Source organism: Notolepis coatsorum (genome assembly GCF_963971535.1).
Source record: "Notolepis coatsorum genome assembly, chromosome: 4".
Taxonomy (NCBI): Eukaryota; Metazoa; Chordata; class Actinopteri; order Aulopiformes; family Paralepididae; genus Notolepis; species Notolepis coatsorum.
In genome coordinates, this window is record NC_140168.1 from 5,771,339 (window position 1) to 5,792,322 (window position 20,984).

Consider the following 20,984-nt stretch of genomic DNA (forward strand, 5'->3'; position numbering starts at 1 on the left):
TTGGCAGAGATCAGGCCCACCACTACTGTGTCATCAGCAAATTTGATGATTGTGTTGTTGTTCCGCTGTGCCACGCAGTCATGTGTGTACAGGGAGTAGAGGAGGGGGCTCAGGACACAGCCCTGGGGGGCCCCTATGTTGAGCGTGATGGATGAGGTGCAGTTGCCTGCTCTCACAACCTGGGGTCTGCCCGTCAGGAAGTCCAAGACCCACTGGCAGAGGTCATAGTTCAAGCCCAGGTCCCTGAGCTTGGCTATGAGTTTGGAGGGGACTATGGTATTGAATGCCGAGCTGTAGTCGATGAATAGCATTCTCACATAGTTCCGCTTCCTCTTGTCCAGGTGTGATGCTGCTGTGTGCAGCACATGGGCTATGGCGTCCTCCGTGGACCTGTTGGGGCGGTATGCAAATTGCAGGGGGTCCATGTTGATGGGGAGGGAGGAGCAGATGTAGCCCTTTACTAGCTTCTCAAAGCACTTCATGGCTATGGAGGTGAGAGCTACAGGGCGGTAGTCGTTGAGGCAAGCAGGCTTGGATTTTTTGGGTACAGGGATAATAGTGGACTTCTTCAGGCAGGTGGGGATGACAGCCTGTTCTAAGGACAGGTTAAATATGTCAGTGAATACCGGGGCCAGTTGGTCGGCACAGACTTTTAGGACGCGGCCGGGGATGCCGTCCGGTCCTGCTGCCTTCCTGATATTCACTTTTTTAAAGGTCCGCCTCACCTCATGCTCTGTTACTGCTACATCTATACATTTATGACATACCAGATTTGCAAATACAGTACTGTTTGTGATACAAAAAGAGTCAAGAAAAGGGAGTATACATTTGACATAGAAACTGTACATTGGAGGAGGTTGGGTGGGGTTGTGTGGGGGGGGGTCTTTTGAAGATTATAAAATCTGTCTTTGTACCACAGGCTTTCCCCGACCTTGGATGTTATACTACAAGAACCTAGGCGTCCACAAAGACGATTTCAAACTGGAAATGGTAACTACAGATGAGGTACTCAATAAACTGAGCGCCCTCCAACCGAACAAGGCCACTGGCCATGACAACATCCCCTCCAAATTCCTCAGAGACTCAGCAGCCGCCATCACCCCAGTCATCACACACATAATAAACCTCTCCATAAAACAGGGACACGTCCCCAAGGACTTCAAAATAGCGAGAGTAACACCCCTGCACAAAAAGGGCAGCAAATTAGACCCAGGCAACTACCGCCCTGTTTCTATCCTTACATCCATCTCGAAAGTCATGGAAAAAATAGTATACGAACAGGTCGAAAAGTACCTTACGGATAAAAATCTAATCTACGAATTCCAATCTGGCTTCAGAACATCCCACTCCACTGACACATGCCTTCTCTATTTGAACGACCACATCAAGCAAGAGGTGGACGCGGGCAAATACTGCGGCATGGTCATGCTAGACCTACAAAAGGCCTTCGACACTGTCAATCACACCATTCTGATTGACAAGCTAAAAGCAATTGGTTTTGATAGTTTATCAGTGAGCTGGATACAATCCTACCTGGAGGGGACAGAACAGATGGTGGAGGTAAACGGTACCCTATCCCCCCCCCTCACAGTGAACTGTGGTGTTCCACAAGGAAGCATACTAGGACCACTACTGTTCCTAATTTATGCAAATGACATGTCGTCAGCTTGTGACTGCAACTTGTTCCTGTTTGCGGACGACTCAGCCCTGCTGGTCTCTGACAAGAACAAGTTACAGGTTGAAAAAACCCTCAGCTCGGAACTAGGCAAAATCTGCATATGGCTCGCCGACAACAAACTATCATTACACATGGGCAAAACAGAGTCCATTCTCTTCGGTTCAAATAACAAACTCAGCAAAACCGACGGCTTCTCAGTTACAGTGGGTGACAATATTGTCACAAGGAAAGATGAAATTACCTACCTGGGTTCCATCCTAGAGGCTAATCTTTCCTGTGACAAAATGGCATCCAATGTAATAAAAAAAGTCAATCAACGAACCCGATTCTTGTACCGGATCTCCTCCCTGGTAAACAAGAATACCCTGAAGACTCTGGCAGGAGCACTCATTCAAGGGTACTACGACTATGCTTGCACCTCATGGTACCAAAGCACCTCAAAGGCACTAAAAACCAAATTACAAACATCTCAAAACAAACTAGTCAGACTACTGCTTGACCTGACTCCTAGAACCCACCTCACCCCTGCACACTTTGCCAACCTAGGATGGCTTAGAGTAGACGACAGAGTACAGCAACTTGCAATGGGCCTGGTCTACAAGATACACTACACGACCAAGGTACCCATGTACATGTCAAAAGGTCAGTGAATACCACGATCACAACACCAGAGGGAGCTCCACAAATCATGTAAAACCCAGATTCGGCTCAAACAAGGGACTAAACACGTTTCGCAATTATGCCACAACAATGTGGAACGCCCTACCCAAAGCTGTAAAGGAATGTGAATCACTACCCACCTTCAAAAACACTCTCAAAGAACACCTACGGGAGACTGCAATTCAAAACTGGCCCCTACAAATGTCCTAACCCAGTTGTACAATGAAGACCAAGCATGGCTTTGTCAGTATTCCAACGTACAGCCCCACCCAACCCCACCCCACCTACCCAACCTCCTCCAATGTACAGTTTCTATGTCAAATGTATGTCAGTATTCCAATGTACAGTGTCCCCCCCCTACCCAACCCCCCCCCCCCCCCCCCCCACCTCCAATGTACAGCCCCACCCCACCTACCCAACCTCCCCCAATGCACAGTTTCTATGTCAAATGTATATACACTATTTTTCTGGATTTTTTTAGTATCACAAACAGTACTGTATTTGAAAATCTGGTACGTCATAAATGTATAGATGTAGCAGTACTGTCTATCTGTATGTCGTGTGTGTCATATGATGAATTGGAAATGGGGGACCCTGATGGAAACAAGATGAAAGTCTTTCTCAGGTCTGCATCCTCTTAACAATTGTATGTATTGAGCTGTACTGTACTGTACCCATTCTGCAATCTGTTAATAAACTTTTCAATCAATCAATCAATCAATCAATAACATGCTCCTCCTGTCAGCCAAGTCTGTATAGTGGGTGGGAGGGGTTTTCCCTGATGGCCTGGAGCTTAGCAAGGCTCCTCCTCTCCGCCACCCTCGCTAGAGTCCAGCTCCACCCCAACCACGCTACTGGCCTTCCTGACCAGCTTATCCAGCCTGTTTGTGTCCCCTGCTCTCAGTCCGCTGCCCCAGCAGGTCTGTTATATATATCCGTTCAGTCTGTTTTTGTATAAGTGAATGTTCTTAAGATAGAGAGAAATTAGATTTTTCAATTGCCTCTCTGCTGTTTAGTTCAGCACCGTGGGCAGCGCCAAGCAAGCCACAGCGCCGTTGTCCCAGCTGAAACGTATAAAAGGGAACCTGTGTTGAAAAACCATTGTTCCCCCCCGAGAACATTTTATGCCCCCCACTAATTTGTTTCTGCAGCCTGGTCTGCCCGCATTTCATTGTATACTTGTATGCCGTGACAAATAAAACTCTTGACCTGACTTGACTTGACTCGTTTACTGAAGCTCAAACAAAACAAAAACACACATCAATATGGCCACCAGGTGGCGCCAAAAGACTGAACAAGCTCTAGTGTGGTGTCACCAGTGAACCTCTGCACTGCATCAGAGACACGCCTGCCGCTCTGTAGAAACTACACCTACTGAGAAACAAGAGTTCTCATATACTACAAAGAAAATGATAAAACAAAAATAATAGAGACAAGGGGGGGGGGGTTCTAACTGGAGGCTCTTTCAGTGCAATACTGTAGTAATAATGTACAACTGCACAAAAATGTACACAAAAATGTAAATGTAGACTTCCGGTATGAGAGCGGAAGGGTAGCACGCATGCGGCGAGGCTCCTGGTCAAAAGAGTGAAAAACGGAGAAATAAAGACCCGAAAAGTGACGAAAAGTGATTAAAAATGAAGATGCAAACGAGAAGGAAGGAGGAGAAAACAATTATGAAGGAAAGAGAAATGGAGGACTCACAGGAAGAGGAGAGTTCGATGGAGCAGAACCCCCGAGGCGAGACCGAGAAGGGGCAGGCGGAGGAAGGGGGAGTTTCGGCTGAGACGGACAAGGGAATGCCAGGATGGGCCGTGCTCATGCAGGCCGGGATATTGGCGACCATAAAATTGAACTCGGACACGATGCAGGCGACCATAAAACTGAACTCGGACACGATAAGAAATGATATTGGGAAGTTACGGGAGGAATTGAGGAAGGAACAGGAGGACTTCAGAGGTGAAATGAATACAGAACTCAAAAGGGTGGATGAGAAGATGGCGGAACAGGACAGAAACGTAACAGAGGTACAGACTAGAACGGCGCAAACGGAGGAATGGAACACAGAGATACACGAGGTGTTAACGTGTGCGATTCAAAAACAAGAACAGATGGAGACAAAGATATCGGACATGGAGGGGAGGTCACGGAGAAATAACATCAGAATATGGGGATTGAAAGAAGGAGTCGAAGGGGAATCGGTGACCCAATATGTGGAAAAGCTTATCAAGGAACAACTGGAGGAGACGGGACTGGAAAAAATGGAGATACAGAAGGCCCACAGGGCGTTGGCTTCGAGACCGAAACCGGACAGACCTCCGAGGGCGGTGATTATTAACTTTCTGAGATTTGAGATTAAGGAATTGATACTCAGAACCGCGTGGACCAAGAAGATAGAAATCGAGGGGAAAAGACTGTCGTTTGATCACGATTACTCGACAGCGGTAGCAATAACACGCAGGTCCTACGCGGGACTGAAGAGAATTCTGAAAGAAAACGGAATGAAATTCCAATCACCCATGACCTCGCTAAGGATTCACTGGAAGGAAGGGACGGTGACGTACGCGACGGCGCAGGAGGCGGCGCAGGAGATGAGGCGACGGGGGATGCAGATGGCGGAGGACGGAGAAGGAAGGGGACAGGAGGGCCAGACGCTGAGCCTGCGGCAGAGATTGGAGAAAGCACGCAGATGGACCAGAGTAGGAGATCGAAACCCGGTAGAGGAGGGAGGAGAGAGGAGAAGGCCGAGGTGAGACGTGACAGACCAAAGGCGGAGACGGACGAGGAGGCCAGAGACGGAGAAGGAGGGGAGAGGAGGCGGGAGGAGACGAACGGATGAGTACACGCACAAGAGATGGAAAAAACTATCCAAATAGAGACAAAATATAGAAACTGAAATAACATATACATAAACACACATTCCCAGCTAGAGGCAGGATATAGGAACGAACATAACGTATACATGGACACATAATACACATGCTGATGGAGGAAATAAATGGAAATATAATTAGGTATGATAGACGGAACACAGAACATATTGAAACAAATACATAGACACACGCTGCGAGTAACACAATTGGAAGGGATTAAGGGGATAAATGGACATCACATAGAAAATAGAGGGGAGGAAAAGAAAGTAAGAAGGGGTACACAGAAGACACCACACACGGGTTTGGGAGGAAGGAGGGACATTGGAACATATGAGCCACATTGAGAGGGACCTAGGAAATGGGGGTCTTTGATCAGAATGAAGGACAGCGCGCTTTTGACCAGGAGCTCGACAGCAATAAAAACAGTAAGAAGGCTGGACAAATATGACGAGCGGTTGGGGGTAAAGGTTTCAAACCCCCAAGCCGTCAGGAGGAGGCCTCTCACTAGGAGAGCAATTACTCCTCACCCACCAGCAGGGGACAGGGGGGGGGACAGGGACCCCCCGAACGCCTTGGGAGCACTTTATGTAAAGTTTATGTTTTTTATTTATGTTAATCATTATATGTATTCGGTGAAGAGAGCGGAGGCTACAACCGGAGGGGGGAATGAATGTGACATGGGGGGGACTGACAGATGAAAGAAGAAGAAAGATGACAATGGTTAAAGGTATAAAAATGATGTCGTTAAACGTTAATGGAATGAATAATACGATAAAGAGGGGCAAAGTGATGTTGAAATGTAAAAAAAGTGAGATGGAAATGATTTTTCTGCAGGAGACACATTTGGTAGCACAGGATCATGAGAAACTGAAGAGATTTGGATATGAAAATGCATACTATAGTTCCTTTAAACGGAACCTGAGGAGAGGAGTAATCACGTTAATCAAAAACAGTCAAATTTGAATTGATCAAGGAAGTAAGAGACAAGGAGGGAAGGTTTGTTCTGGTGAAGGGAAAAATGGAGGGTCAAATGTTTACGTTAGTGAATGTTTATGCACCCCCAGAGAGTGAGAGGGATTTATATGAGACCATTTTTGATATGATAGTGATGGAACTAGAAGGGATATTGATATGCGCGGGAGATTTTAATGTAGTACTGAATCACGACCTAGACACCACGAGTACTAGAAAAGGACGGGCACCAATCAGTAGATATATGAATATTCAGATGACGGAAATGGGAATTACAGATGTTTGGAGGGGGATGCACGCCATGGACAGGGAATACACACATTACTCACACCCGCACGTGACATATGCGAGAATAGACTACTTTTTGATGACGACGGGGGACAGTTACAGGGTACGGGAGAGCAGAATAGGAGTAGCGGACATATCGGATCACAGTGCCATATATCTGACAGTAGATCTAGAAGGGTGACGGAGGAACACGATCTGGAGACTAAATGTAGGAATATTAAATAACAAGGGGGTGGTGAGTCAGATCAAGGAGGAGATAGCCAGGTATAAGGAAGAAAATGACAACGGGGCGGTAGATCCGAACATTCTATGGGACACACTGAAGGTGGTGATAAGGGGGAAATTGATGGAGAAGACAGCAATGCTGAAGAAGGCCAGAACGGAGACATATCACAATCTGATAGGGAAGCTGAAGAAGCTAGAGGGGAGACACCAGATATCAAAAGAACAGGAAACGCTTGGAGAAATCAAAGAAGTAAAGGCCAGGATAAATAGGGAATTATTGACGGAAATAGAAAAGAAAGCGAGGTTCATGAAACAAACGTACTATGAAGGGGGACCAAAAGCGACCAGACTGTTGGCTAGGAGAATTAGGACGCAACAGAAGTTGAACACGATACACACAATAAGGGATACAAAGACTAATGAAATATTGAGAGACCCAGCTGAAATAGAGAGGACATTTAGAGAATACTATGAGAAACTATACACACAGCCAAAAGCAGCGGGAGAAGAGGAAATAGAAGCATATCTGTCTGGAGAAGCTAGAGCTACCATCGATAGGGAAAGCACAGAATGAAGAATTATATAAAATAATTACGGAACGAGAACTGGAAGAGGCAATTAGTAGAGCTAAAAACAACAAATCTCCGGGGAGCGACGGATTCCCATCGGAATTCTACAAGACATCTAGAACGGAATTAGCAGCCATGTTAGGGGCGGCGTTCAGACACACGATGGAAGAGGGCAAAATGCCCCCCTCGTGGAAGGAAGCCATAATCACCACGATACCGAAGGAAGGGAAGGATAGAGAATTATGTAGTAGTTTCAGACCTGTGTCCATACTCAACGTGGATTACAAGATGTATACATCGATAATATCAAAGAGATTTGAGACGTTTATGCCAGACATTATAGATGAAGATCAAACTGGATTTATTAAAGGGAGACAGACACAGGACAACGTGAGAAAGACATTACACATAGTAGAGGAGATACAAAAACAAGGTGGTAGCGCGGTACTGATTAGCTTAGATGCAGAAAAAGCATTCGACAGTGTGAGCTGGACATTTTTATATAAAACATTGATGAGGTTCGGACTGAACGGGAGGGCGATGAAGATGATCAGGGCGCTATATCAAGAACCGACAGCGAGGGTTAAGGTGAATGGCAGCTTGACGGATAGAATCAGATTAGAGAGGGCTACCAGACAGGGATGTTGTCTCTCACCAACGCTCTTCGCCGTTTTCATAGAACCACTGGCACAACTGATCAGACAGACCGAGGACATTAAGGGAGTAAGGATAAAGGGAACGGAATATAAACTAGGCCTATTTGCGGACGACGTGATAGTATACATGAGGCAACCAGACAAGAGCCACTACTCAGGATACAAACTAAACGTGACAAAGACACAGACCTTAGCATGGAACTATACCCCAACGACGGAAATTAGGGAACAGTACGGGATAAGATGGGACATGGACAAGATTAAATACTTAGGGGTGAACATCACGAGAGGGGTGGGGAAACTGTTTGAGGCGAACTATACACAGATAAATCAGAACATCAAGAGAGACTTAGAGAGATGGACAGTAATGCCCTTGGACTTCAATTCAAGAATAGAATGAACATACTATCAAGGTTACTGTACCTATTCCAGTCACTACCGATACAAATACCACAGAATCAATTCAGGGAGTGGGACAGACTGATATCGAGGTTCATATGGGCGGGGAGAAGACCACAGGTCAGATATAAAACACTACAACTCCCAAAGGAAGAGGGAGGGATGGCAGTACCCAGCCTACAAGATTATTACTATGCAGCACAACTGAGAGCAGTGACGTGCTGGTGTAACGACAGATATGAGGCAAGATGGAAAGACATTGAAAAAGAAGGGGAGGGATACAAGGTACAAGCTCTGGTGGGAGATAGGGAACTATTTAAAGAAAAAGAGGGACTATTAGATCCAATCACCAAATGCACCTTGACCATTATGGAACAGAGTAGTAAAAACACACAAATTGGAGAAGCAGTCAGGGGTTCTGAGATGGGTAGCACATGACAAGAGATTCAAACCAGGGAGGTTAGACCATGGATTCAGAAGGTGGGAGAGGGGGGGGGGGGGGGGGGGGGGGGGGGGGCAACAGCGATATGCAAAATGATAGAGAAGGGGGAAATGCAGACACTACAAAAATTTAAGGAGAAATTTGGACTAGAAAACAGGGACCACTTCAGATATCTACAGGTTAGAGACTACTACAACAAAGAAATAAGGGGGGCCAAAGACGAAGAACAGAATGGAATAATCAAGATGATAGTATGGGCATACGAAGGGGGGCAAGGAAGAGTAATATCAGCAATATACCGGGCTATAATGAACAGCAAGGGACACACGACCGATTACATAAGGGAGAAATGGGAGAGAGAACTAGAGATAGAAATAACAGGGAAGGAATGGGGGAACATATGCGAGGTGCAACATTCAACAACAGGATCGAGGATATGGAAAGAGTTTGGATGGAAAAACATAATCAGATTCTTTATAACCCCAGAGCTGAAGGGAAAATATGCACCAACACAAAGAACATGCTGGAGGATGTGTGGGAAGGAGGGGGCAAATCACACGCACATATTCTGGGGATGTCAGAAGCTGAAGGGGTATTGGGAGGAGATAGGGGAGGCAATGACCAGAATATTAGGATACGGGTTACCACAAACAGGACTGGTGCTTTACTTAGGGGACCTGACGCACGAGGGAATACAAGGGGGGGACAAATATTTAATAAAGATAATGTTGATAGCGGCCAGAAAAGCAATAACAAGACTGTGGTACAAAGAAGACCCACCGACAATAGCACAATGGGTAGGAATAGTGGAAGAGATACAGGATATGGAGAGGATAACACACATGCTGAGGCTACAGGAAGAGAAATTTAAAGAAAGATGGGGAAAGTGGGAGGATTACAAGGGGAACGAAAACGACATCACAGAGGAGGGACCAAATGCAACACAAGAGGGTGAAGGGTAAAGGAGGAAAGAGGTTCAAGGAGGGTCTCTGAACCCGTGTCACACACCTTTGCTTTAGTTAGTTTTTTCTATTTTTATTTCTGTTGGGTATGACAATTGTTTTATGTTTTTTGTACTTTATTATTTAGGTCTGTTTAACAGTGTTGTTTTATGATGTGTTTAGTTTTAATTTCATGAATGTACCCATATATGTATGTCGTTATGTTATGGATGTCAATATAAATGTTATGTTGTATGTCCATAAATGTTGAATAAAAATTTAAGTTTATTTTTTTTTTAAATGTAATAATGTACAACTGCATTTCCCATGGATTCCTTGTAGCTTCATATTCATATTTCATACACATCCCGTTACACACACACACGCTCTCACAGACACCAGTGTTTCCACTACATGTATCTAACCGCAGTACCCCCCCCCCAACACGTGGGGGTCAAGCGGTGCGTCTCAACTCTGACCTCTGACCTCGATGGCGTCGATATTGCTCAGCCGTGGGGAAAAAAGGGCACATTTATGAACTCTTTCCGTAAAATCACAAGACAATCGCCTCCTCTGTCCTAAAACAAATAAGATACATCCTTGTTCGTAATGGGACAGTTACTGCTTAAAGGGACATTTCACTTTAGTAGAATCTCATGTCGTCTTCTGTCAACAGCACCGCTCCTGGAGGAAAGACCGAGGAAACTAGTGAAACTAAAGCGAAATATCTCTTTAAAGTAAGTAATACCTTACTTAATCTCTTTAAGATAAGTAATACCTAACTTAATCTCTTTAAGGTAATACCTGCCAGGCGGTAGAGCCAGGAGAAGGGAAGTGAAGTGGGATCGGTCCCGAACACACACACACACACACACACACACACACACACACACACACACACACACACACACACACACACACACACACACACACACACACACACACACACACACACACACACACACACACACACACACACACACACACACACACACACACACACACACACACACACACACACACACACACACACACACACACACACACACACACACACACACACACACACACACACACACACACACACACACACACACACACACACACACACACACACACACACACACACACACACACACACACACACACACACACACACACACACACACACACACACACACACACACACACACACACACACACACACACACACACACACACACACACACACACACACACACACACACACACACACACACACACACACACACACACACACACACCACACACACACACACACACACCTCACTGTCATGACTATATCACAGAGAGAGACACCTCTGATGGGCAGATGTTTATATCAGGGTGTTTGGCATCACCAGCCGGTCCTATAGCGAAGAGTGGGTAGAGTTTCTCAGTGAAGGTGTGTTCATGAGTGTAGATGTGAGTCATGTCTTCACGGTCGTAGAAGGACAGCTTCCCCACGTTATAGTCCAGCTGTACTCTGATCCTCTGGAGGCTCCTCTTCACTGTGAGGATCTGATCCGGACCATTATAGTACGTACCTCTCCTATAACCTATAGCCCAGATACCATGTTGTGGTGATGCCACTAGCCCCTCTCTCTTGTTGTCAAATGACTCTTTAGCTACACCTATAGACCAGAGAGGATGGTCTCCCACCTCCACCTCCCAGCTGTGTGTCCCTGAGCTGAAGCTCTCAGAACCCAGAACAATGTTATACACCATGTTCCTCTCTGGGTTGTCAGGGAGCTGCTGCTTTGTGTCTGTGCGTCTCACACTGGTCAGATCATCAGATATAGAGAACCAGGGTCCTGCAGTGTTTGGGTCCAGAGTGACAGGAGTGAACTTGACCCTCTCCTTCATCTTCTCCCAGACTCTGAAGGCCAGGTTGCCCAGGTGTTTGGCCTCGTCTATCAGCGCTCCTGAGACCAGCTGTGGACGAGGCAGGTTGCACTGAGCTCTGGAAGAACATTCAAGAGTCAGTCCTGCTGTGGGCTTAGCTTCAGAGCCGCAGAGAAGAGAGAGATATTGATTTCCATCAAAATAACTGTATTCCATCTCTTCTCCATCATGTTTCTAATACAATCATTTCCACTCAATCAATAAATACACAATACACAATAAATTGTATTAAATTAAAAAAAAATTATAGTGGTGAGTGTCTATGTATTGTGACTGTATGTTTGTCTTTCAACCACTGCACAAATGTAGTTCCCAAACGAAAATAAAGTAATTTAAAGTTGAAGTTGAAGTCAGTCCCTGTTTGAAGATAAAAAAAAATTTAAATAAAAGATTTCCAGTTCCAGTGTCCATTTTGCATGTATAACCCGTTATTATCTCATTAATTAGAATGTTAGAATGCATTTTAGAATGATGATCAGTGTGACGTACTCCTGATAAAGTATAGTAATATGGTTTATTTGTATTGGGAGAGATACAGACACATTAGCTGGTTGAACAACATCTATATGTGTGGTAATAATGCAGATGTTGAGTGTATTTCTGTGAAAATACGTGTGGTGCACGCCTCTGAATCCAACCGGAGCGGAAAAAGAACTTCGCTTCCGGCCCGCGAGTCGCGCACCCACCCACGGCCGTGGTGAACAGCGACGCCCGTTAACCCTTTCACTGCCACACGACAGAAGGTTAACCCTTTACTATCACACAACCGACGGTCGCCGGGTTAACCGGCTGTTTTGTGGCAGTGAAAGGGTTAACCTTCTGTGTATTGTCGCAGTGAAAGGGTTAACCGTTTTGGTAGTGCAGCGGTGAAAGGGTTAACATGGGGGCAGTCATGGAAAGAGAGTCAGAGAGAAAGGAGAGAGAGAGAAAGGAGAGAAAGATAGAAAGAAAGAGAAATTGAGAAAAAGAGAGATAGAAAGTGTCGTGGAATATATTATCATGTCATTATGAGTCTCTGTTATTTTATCATGTCATACAGCTAGAGTTTCAGTCCAACCAGATTTACTGGTTAATGTGTGTATGTCTCTTTAAGATACTCTATCATTCTCTCAGTCGTAACGAAGTTGCTGTTTGTACCAGCCATAGAGCCATAACCCAAGGTCATGGGAACTGTAAGATGGAGCTGTTTTTCCTTCCAGGCTTAGCCATAACATAGTCGTATTATTAATTTCTCTAACCAGCCATTTTGTTTTCTTCTACGTAATTTCATGTATTCAATGGTATGTCTGACCAGGCCTCTAGGCCAGTCCCCTGTCAGACGCTAGTGGGTTAACATGTCTGCCTCTGGGGGGGTGACTGGTCTGGCAGCGTGGCCACGCTGTCATGAACTTTCTTTATTAAATAAACCTTTCTATTATTATTAATAATGACTCAGAATGATTAATGTAAGCGGCTCATCGTTTGTCCTTTAATAATTCCCATTACAGATGGCGACGAGATGTTTTTTTAACCGATGGGTGTCGAGGTCGGCCGCCAAACGGACTCTGCAGAAAGGGTGAATCCTGGAATTCCGGGGGAGCGCTGTCTCGAGGCTCCTCCGTGCGAGACACCGAGGGGAGAGAACCAGCTGCGCCGTCCGCTTGGCTGTCACCTCCGGCATGAACCTTGGGGACGCGTGATGAGGAACACTCGGTGAGCTGTTGACATTCTGATTTCTGTTTAAAACATTTTTTGTTTTTAAATGTATAATTAGAGGTCTAAACTAGAACATGGTGCCGGTCAGAGCTATTTTTTAAATGTATATTACTATGTGCTCTGCAGTGGTTATTTTTTTCATTGTATTGGTGTATTACTGTGCTTGGTAGACTGGCGATGGTTTTTTTTCTATAGTTTCTCAATCTTGGTACGTCCCGAATGTATTAGGCAGGGATTAGGCTCGTGCCTTATAGACGGGGTGCGGGTGCCTACCACGAGTATAATAAAATATGTTGACGACGAGAAGAATTATGGGATATTTTTTTTAATTAGGTTAATATATATTTTAGAGCGATGGGGGTCGAGTTGGCCGCGAGCCGAGGCGCTATGCGGGCAGGTTGAAATCTTGGGTTTCAGGGAAAGCGCTTTCTTCTTCTCAATACTTCCCCACACATGGGAAGGGAGTGAGGAACCGCTTGCTAGCGTCCGTTTGGCTGCCAACTACGGCTAGAATCCATGGGAGCGTGGGGGAGATATTCGGTGAGCTGGGCATTCTGTTTAGAAGCGGTTATTTATAAAGTAGCCATTCTGTTTAAAAGCGGTTATTTATAAAGAGGCCATTCTGTTTAAAAGCGGTTATGTATAAAGTAGCCATTCTGTTTAAAAGCGGTTATTTATAAAGTGGCCATCCTGTTTAAAAGCGGTTATGTATAAAGTAGCCATTCTGTTTAGAAGCGGTTATTTATAAAGTGGCCATTCTGTTTAAAAGCGGTTATGTATAAAGTAGCCATTCTGTTTAAAAGCGGTTTTTGTTTCTATCTATAAAGTACTTATGCGAGTGGGGTATTGAATATAGGATAATGTGTGTAACCCCCCTGTGTTTCCTTGAGTACTGGGATTTAAGGGGTATGTTCTGGCTGTACGCTGTTTACAGAGCGTACAGCTTTTTTTTTTGTGGCGAGGGGAAGCCACTGTATATATATATATGTATATATATATGTTATGTGTATATATATATATATATATTGGGGGGAGAGACAGGTATAATGGGGGGGCAGACATCATTATCAACATCAGCTCACATATTTAAGTAGTGCATTCTTAGGTGGTATTTGAAAGACACTTTACTATTCAATTTACTTATGTTCAGTGGGCAGTTATTCCAATGATTGATGGCACGATGAACAACAGTCCTCTTTAAAGATTTTGGTATTGTATGAGAGGGCGCTGTCATCAGGTATCAGCGTAGTATGTGCGTTTCTCTTTAAGAGAGGCACACATTAGCCAGTCAAAACAATTTGGTTATGATCTATGTTGATCCTTGCTATAAGGCCATAAGTGACATTGTTATGGGATCCGTTCTGTTTTCCTTGTAAAGCAGCCATAATAGTCATTTCAGCCAATCCTCAGGGTGATGTTCCAGCTCCTTCCACGTCATATGTGTGTATTAACTGTCTTGCCGAACGAAAGATCGCTCTCACTTGGTGATCGGACATTTGTTTACATGGTCTGATTACCAACTGCGCATTCCTTATCAATTGATCAGTGTGAGGAATTAAAACTATCTTCCATTCCTTATTTCAAACTTTGGCCTCAGAACAAGTTATTGATTTAAAATTCCTCCTTAAAAGTACAGTGGGGCTCAATACACACAGTGATCGAAATGTGTTGGCTTAGCAAAGGGCGATAGAAGGAGTGGTTCAGAGGCAGGATGTTTAGCACACTGCCAGCGAGAGTGGGTTTTTATTTTTTGTTTATTTGGTTTGTCCAGTTCTATTCATATGTGATTTGGCATAGTATGGAATGTTGCCATAACAATGACAAAATGGAGCTATAATTTTGAAAATGGCTTTATCCAATGTTCAGATTTCTGTCCTGGAATTATATGCAAATTAGTGCATATTTAAGTAGATCAGGCCTCATGTGCATGTTTGAACATACAATTGTGATAAAAAAAAAAAAAAAAAGGTAGTGTCTTAATGTAAGTAGTGAACTGGGGAAGTTTCAGTGTGATATATATTAGTTCACCTGCAGTGTCTCCCCTTTAAGTTCAGTTCAGTCTTAGACCTGTCCTCTGGTAAGGAGGTGAGAACTACAACATGTCACCCCTGAGTGACAGTGTGATTGAATGACCTTCGTCCAGCTTCAGAATACAGTTTTTTATTATTAATTCTTTATTTTCTTTCTCTCTCTTTAATCTTATTCGTATGTCACAGGAGTGCACGTGATTGTGTTCAGTTGTGTTTGAGCCATGTACTGATAACATTACAAGTTATTGCTCATATTATATTATAAATCTCCCATAACAATAAGTATCAGAAAGAACAATATCATCTAAGAATGATTCGTTATTAAAAGATTTAGCTATGTACTGATGGGTTTTTTTCTTCTTTCTTTTTTCTGTGGTGGGGTCTCGCTGAACGGTCTCTTCACTCTGCTTGCGGTCCGGGCACCCATCTCTGACCAAGAGGAGGACGCGCAGAGGACCACTGTCTGTACCAGGCTTCTGCAGTTACAGCGGTGACACATGGACAGTACTCCGTGACCATCAGATCTGTGAGACGGTTTCCAGAACCTGACGGGGGAACCGACTACAGCTGATTACGGGGAGACAAGCTGGCCCAGCTAATCTACTGGACCAGAGCTCCACTCTGCAGCTACAGCATGGACACTGAGACAGTTTCTAGCAGGCCTGTTCCATCAGGGCCACAACCAAGGGCCTGAGGGGGGGGACCGACTACAGCTGGTTTCTGTGAAAGTAAGCTGTCCCAATCTGCTCCAGAACTAGGAGGCAGAGGGCCTATCGGCTAGTGAACGATGGGGCGCTAAGACCATCAACCGACAGCTGACTCCAGTCTGATAGGATCAGTGGTCCTGAGATAAAGATCTTAGAGACAGTTTCCAGCAGGTCTAAGCCATTCACCGGACAGGCTCCTTACATCGGAGGGGAGGATCATCAGGACCGAGCCACGGCATACATGGACTGCAGAGGGGGGTGCTTGGACCAGCGGCCGGGGGAGGGAGAAGAGACCGTTTCCGGGATGAGGCAAGTTTTACCCACAATGCTTAGGTTTGAACCACAATACATGCAGATATTACAGTATCGTCCTAAAAGATGTTAGGTAATGATGTAATGAACTTTCTTTGATTCAGGTGGAGATTTTTTTAATATGTTGTGCATTGCAATGGTAACCAGTTATTTTTTTCATTCTTTGTGAGGAGTCTGCAAATTGTTTTTGTTTTGTTTTGGCTATCTCCCGGAGAATGCAGTCACGTGTATTCTGTTTTCGCTATGAGTTTTGTGAGAATGTTTTTGTCTTCTAGTAATGCACCCAGTGTTATATTTCGTGAGCGCAGTCTATCTTGCAAGGTACTGCCCTGTGTTTTCTTTTGTGATTTCAATTTTTCAGCTTGGTGGTGGGAGAAGTATGGCCTTGACAAAACCAGAGGCTGGACTGTACCCTTGAATCCTGCAACCACCGTCTGGGCATTTGCAAAGAGACGCTAATGATGGCTGCTGTTATGACAACTTCTCTTTTGCACGTGACACGGGGTCTATGCAGAGGACCTTTTGTTTTTTAGATAATAAAAATCGTTTTTGCTGGGTTATTATAATCTGTGTTTGAATGATAATATTTTTTGTTATCTTTATGAAATGATAATGATTGTGATTAATAATTATCAAGAGGAGGGAACTGTCGTGGAATATATTATCATGTCATTATGAGTCTCTGTTATTTTATCATGTCATACAGCTAGAGTTTCAGTCCAACCAGATTTACTGGTTAATGTGTGTATGTCTCTTTAAGATACTCTATCATTCTCTCAGTCGTAACGAAGTTGCTGTTTGTACCAGCCATAGAGCCATAACCCAAGGTCATGGGAACTGTAAGATGGAGCTGTTTTTCCTTCCAGGCTTAGCCATAACATAGTCGTATTATTAATTTCTCTAACCAGCCATTTTGTTTTCTTCTACGTAATTTCATGTATTCAATGGTATGTCTGACCAGGCCTCTAGGCCAGTCCCCTGTCAGACGCTAGTGGGTTAACATGTCTGCCTCTGGGGGGGTGACTGGTCTGGCAGCGTGGCCACGCTGTCATGAACTTTCTTTATTAAATAAACCTTTCTATTATTATTAATAATGACTCAGAATGATTAATGTAAGCGGCTCATCGTTTGTCCTTTAATAATTCCCATTACAAAAGAGATAGAGATGAGAGAGAGAAAGAGAGCGACAAAAAGAGAGAGAAATCACTTACCTTTTCAGTGTGGTCTTGTAGTTCTATGGAGGTAAAGACAGATCAAGTTAAACACGACACTGTAAAAACTGAGCGTCATCTGGTCACTTTTAAACTATCAGCTAATTGTATTCAACTAAAACTGTGTAAAATGCAATTCATAAATGGTTCAAATGCATTGAATTCAGCTCAATTCTATTTCAAACGGCACATAGTCTTTTTTATTATGTATAGGTTACTAATACTTATTTAATAAATATGAATGAACCCCAATCCCAGTTTTTACAGTGTACTAAACATCCTCAGCATCATTCCCTGAACTGAAGAGAGACCAGTCCTGACCTGCAGGAAGGAGACGTGTTCAGCGTTCATCTCCTGCTCTATGGCTCTGATTGTGTCTGAAAGGGTTGACATCTCTCTGTCCAGCCCCTCAATCTTCTCCTTCATCGTCTGGCTCTTCTGCTCCTCTTCCTCCTTCAGTGCAGCTACCCTGGCCTCCTGTTCCTCGTGGAGAAACTGGTGAAGCTTCTTAAACTCCTTCTTAATCTGCTTCTCTGTGTGCAGGGCCTGGACCTGGAGATTATAAAATAAGATAAGATATTCCTTTATTGATCCCCTTGGGGAAATTCAGGCATCATAGCAGGATGGGGGGGGGGGCAAGGGCATAATTTAGTTTTCAATGGTGGAGGGGACACATTTGTGGGGCGTGGTCAGTGGCTGTAAGGTCGTAGATTAAAAAATAAATAAAAATCAGTTGTGCAAGTACATTTTGGTGAGATGTTTCTATATACAATTCACTTATGACAAGTCATAACACTGCACGAGTCTCGGAACGTGAGAGAGAGAGAGAGAGAGAGAGAGAGAGAGAGAGAGAGAGATCGTGCTATTTATTATCTACAATGTATAAAACAACAGCCTAGAGGCTTTTAAATACAACAAGGTCATAGACAGATATTTCACAGAGACCAAGCAATGCTGTTGCATTTCATGGCAATCACACAGACCATCGTTCAGTTTCACACCAAACTTTCAGGGGAGGGGTGCTATGTATTTGAGCACACCTGACGACATGGCTGTTGTTGTTATGCAAAGACAGCTGTGCTCGGTACTTAGCGCGTGCACACAAAGATGCAACTCGTCCCTCGCCGGGTGCTCACCTTGTCTTTGCATGACAATGGCTCAGGTCATCAGAGACCTGAGCTCAGAGATGGAACAAGCAGCTGTTTTCCGTGTGGTCCAAGTGCCGCGTTGCGTCTCCGTTTATTATCGTGTAACATTGTTTTGGACGGTAAAAAAGTGCAGGGGACCATAACTGCCTTCTGAAAACATGCAGAGGACATGTCGTCCCCCCCCATAATTACGCCCCTGGGGGGGGTTCAGGTAGTAAAAACAACACAAGCAGTGTAAACAAATACGTTTAAGGAAATAAGTAGGGATGCTCGATATTGGCTTTTTTTACCGATACCGATATACCGATATCAACCGATACCGATATATGCAGGGTTTCCCCCCCAAAAAAACGGAATAATTTCAGGTAATCAACATTACATATCTCTTGTTGTGGAACTAACACAACATTATGCATACTTTTGACAATAAATTAAATCTGAATTTGTTCTTACTTGCTTGCCTGGGTAAATAAAGGTTATAGAAATGTAAAAAAAAAAAAAACGATACTGATATTTTCCGATATCACATTTTAATGCCGATAATCGGCCGACATCCCTAGAAGTAAGTCAATATAATTTACTATCTAACTAACTATACAGCATTCACAGTGTCACATAAGGTGCAGTATGCATAAGGTAGTGTTATAATTTACTATCTAACTAACTGAAATATACAGTAGGGGGGTTAAAAATCATGTCTCTCCCACAATGGACTACAAATGTACAATAGGGCACTTATTTTTACTGTGTGTAGGTTGAGTGCAGCTGCAACCTTACAGTAAATCATTTATCATTAATACAGAATATTTGTACCTTTACGTGTTCTGCTGTGCGGACGCATGTTTGTTTGATTTCTTTAAAGGCCTGTAGCTTGTCACGTAAGGTCTTCAGTGGAGCCTGGAGCTGCTTCTGCAATGGAATTCATTAATTCATTCATTCATGATGTATTTCACTTGAAAGATGCAGGTCTGAGGACTCTGTGCTGCAGCACCGGTTTCAACTCACAGACTGGAGTACGTTTGCCACCCAGGCCACCCTGGACTCCCACACTGACATTGACTCCCACACTGACATTGACTCCCATAATGACATTGACTCCCACACTGACATTGACTCCCACACTGACATTGACTCTCACACCTCCTACGTTGTGGACAAAAATAAATCAACTCCAACATCAGTGTCTGAATCTAATCCCATCTAATTGTTCTGATTGTCTAATGTTTCTGTATTCATTAACAATGTGACAACAATGTTTACTCTGTGTATTTATTGAGTATAATTAAAGATTGAATAAATTAATATAATAATGATTTTGCCATACCTTGTGATCCTCCAAAGCTTCCTCTATGAGGCAGCAGTTGTGGCTCTTGCGTTTTCTGGAGGACGGACACACCACACAGATGAGCTGGAGTCTGTGCAGACTGCAGAGCACCTCAGAACCTGCTGGCGCTCCTTGGCTTCTCTCCCTGAAGGCCTCACACAGGTTCTTCAAAGCCAAGTTACGAGGAGGATTTAAAATTGAAGAGACTTCCCTACAAAGTGGACAGTTCTTGTCTTCTCTGTCTCTCCAGTATTGTTGCAGACAGGCTTTACAGAAGCTGTGGCTACACAACAAGACGACAGGATCTGTGTAGATGTCACGGCACACGGGACAAGACAGATCCTCTTCACAATGAGACGAAGCAATTTTGTCTCTCAGTAACACTCCCTCCTCTGGAAAGCTCCCTGAAGTTTACTTTAACTTTTGTTATAAACTTACTTAGATTCAGTCAGCAGCTGGTTGAAGTCACTGTTTGATCACTAGTTATGAGGGCCGACGTTCCATTCTACTGGTTAAAGTTGCTTACTCGTGAGTAGTATGTGCGTTGATAAAGACAAATAATGTCCACAGCCGCTCCAGTGTAAAACAAAGATATCAAAATGGTTTATTTCTCTTCCACAGCGAAGTCTTTCTTTACAGAAGCGGCCCCAAAGCTTTTTTCCTAAATATTCACGTTACTACTACAAGGTAAGAAAACTGTATTTTCCCAGTCTCCAAATCACCGCCGACTCGACACATGAAGATTCCTCCACATTGGAAAGCCTTAAATCTATGCTGTTTAGTCTATCGGTTCGGTACTGCTCAGCACTGTTTCAAGATGCACATGACCTGGCAGAGAGAATTGCTGAATATATATAGATACACAAACGTTCTAGAATGTTCGGTCATGACATCATATGATGACATCACCAATGTTCTAGAACATTCGGCT

The 20,984-nt window shown here is 44.0% G+C and overlaps 1 protein-coding gene across 1 annotated transcript in view; it reads right to left on the reverse strand.

The window, feature by feature from the left end:
• Positions 1-11,020: 11,020 nt before the first annotated feature.
• Positions 11,021-20,984, reverse strand: part of LOC311227619 (E3 ubiquitin-protein ligase TRIM35-like) — a gene marked incomplete at both ends in the record, with an annotated part of 29,048 nt that continues 19,084 nt past the window's right edge. The window contains 4 exons of the mRNA XM_084313341.1: positions 11,021-11,684; positions 17,582-17,604; positions 17,903-18,133; positions 20,054-20,218. Of these exons, the coding sequence (XP_084169467.1) occupies positions 11,021-11,684; positions 17,582-17,604; positions 17,903-18,133; positions 20,054-20,218 (1,083 nt within the window). The remainder of the gene's footprint in view (positions 11,685-17,581; positions 17,605-17,902; positions 18,134-20,053; positions 20,219-20,984) is intronic.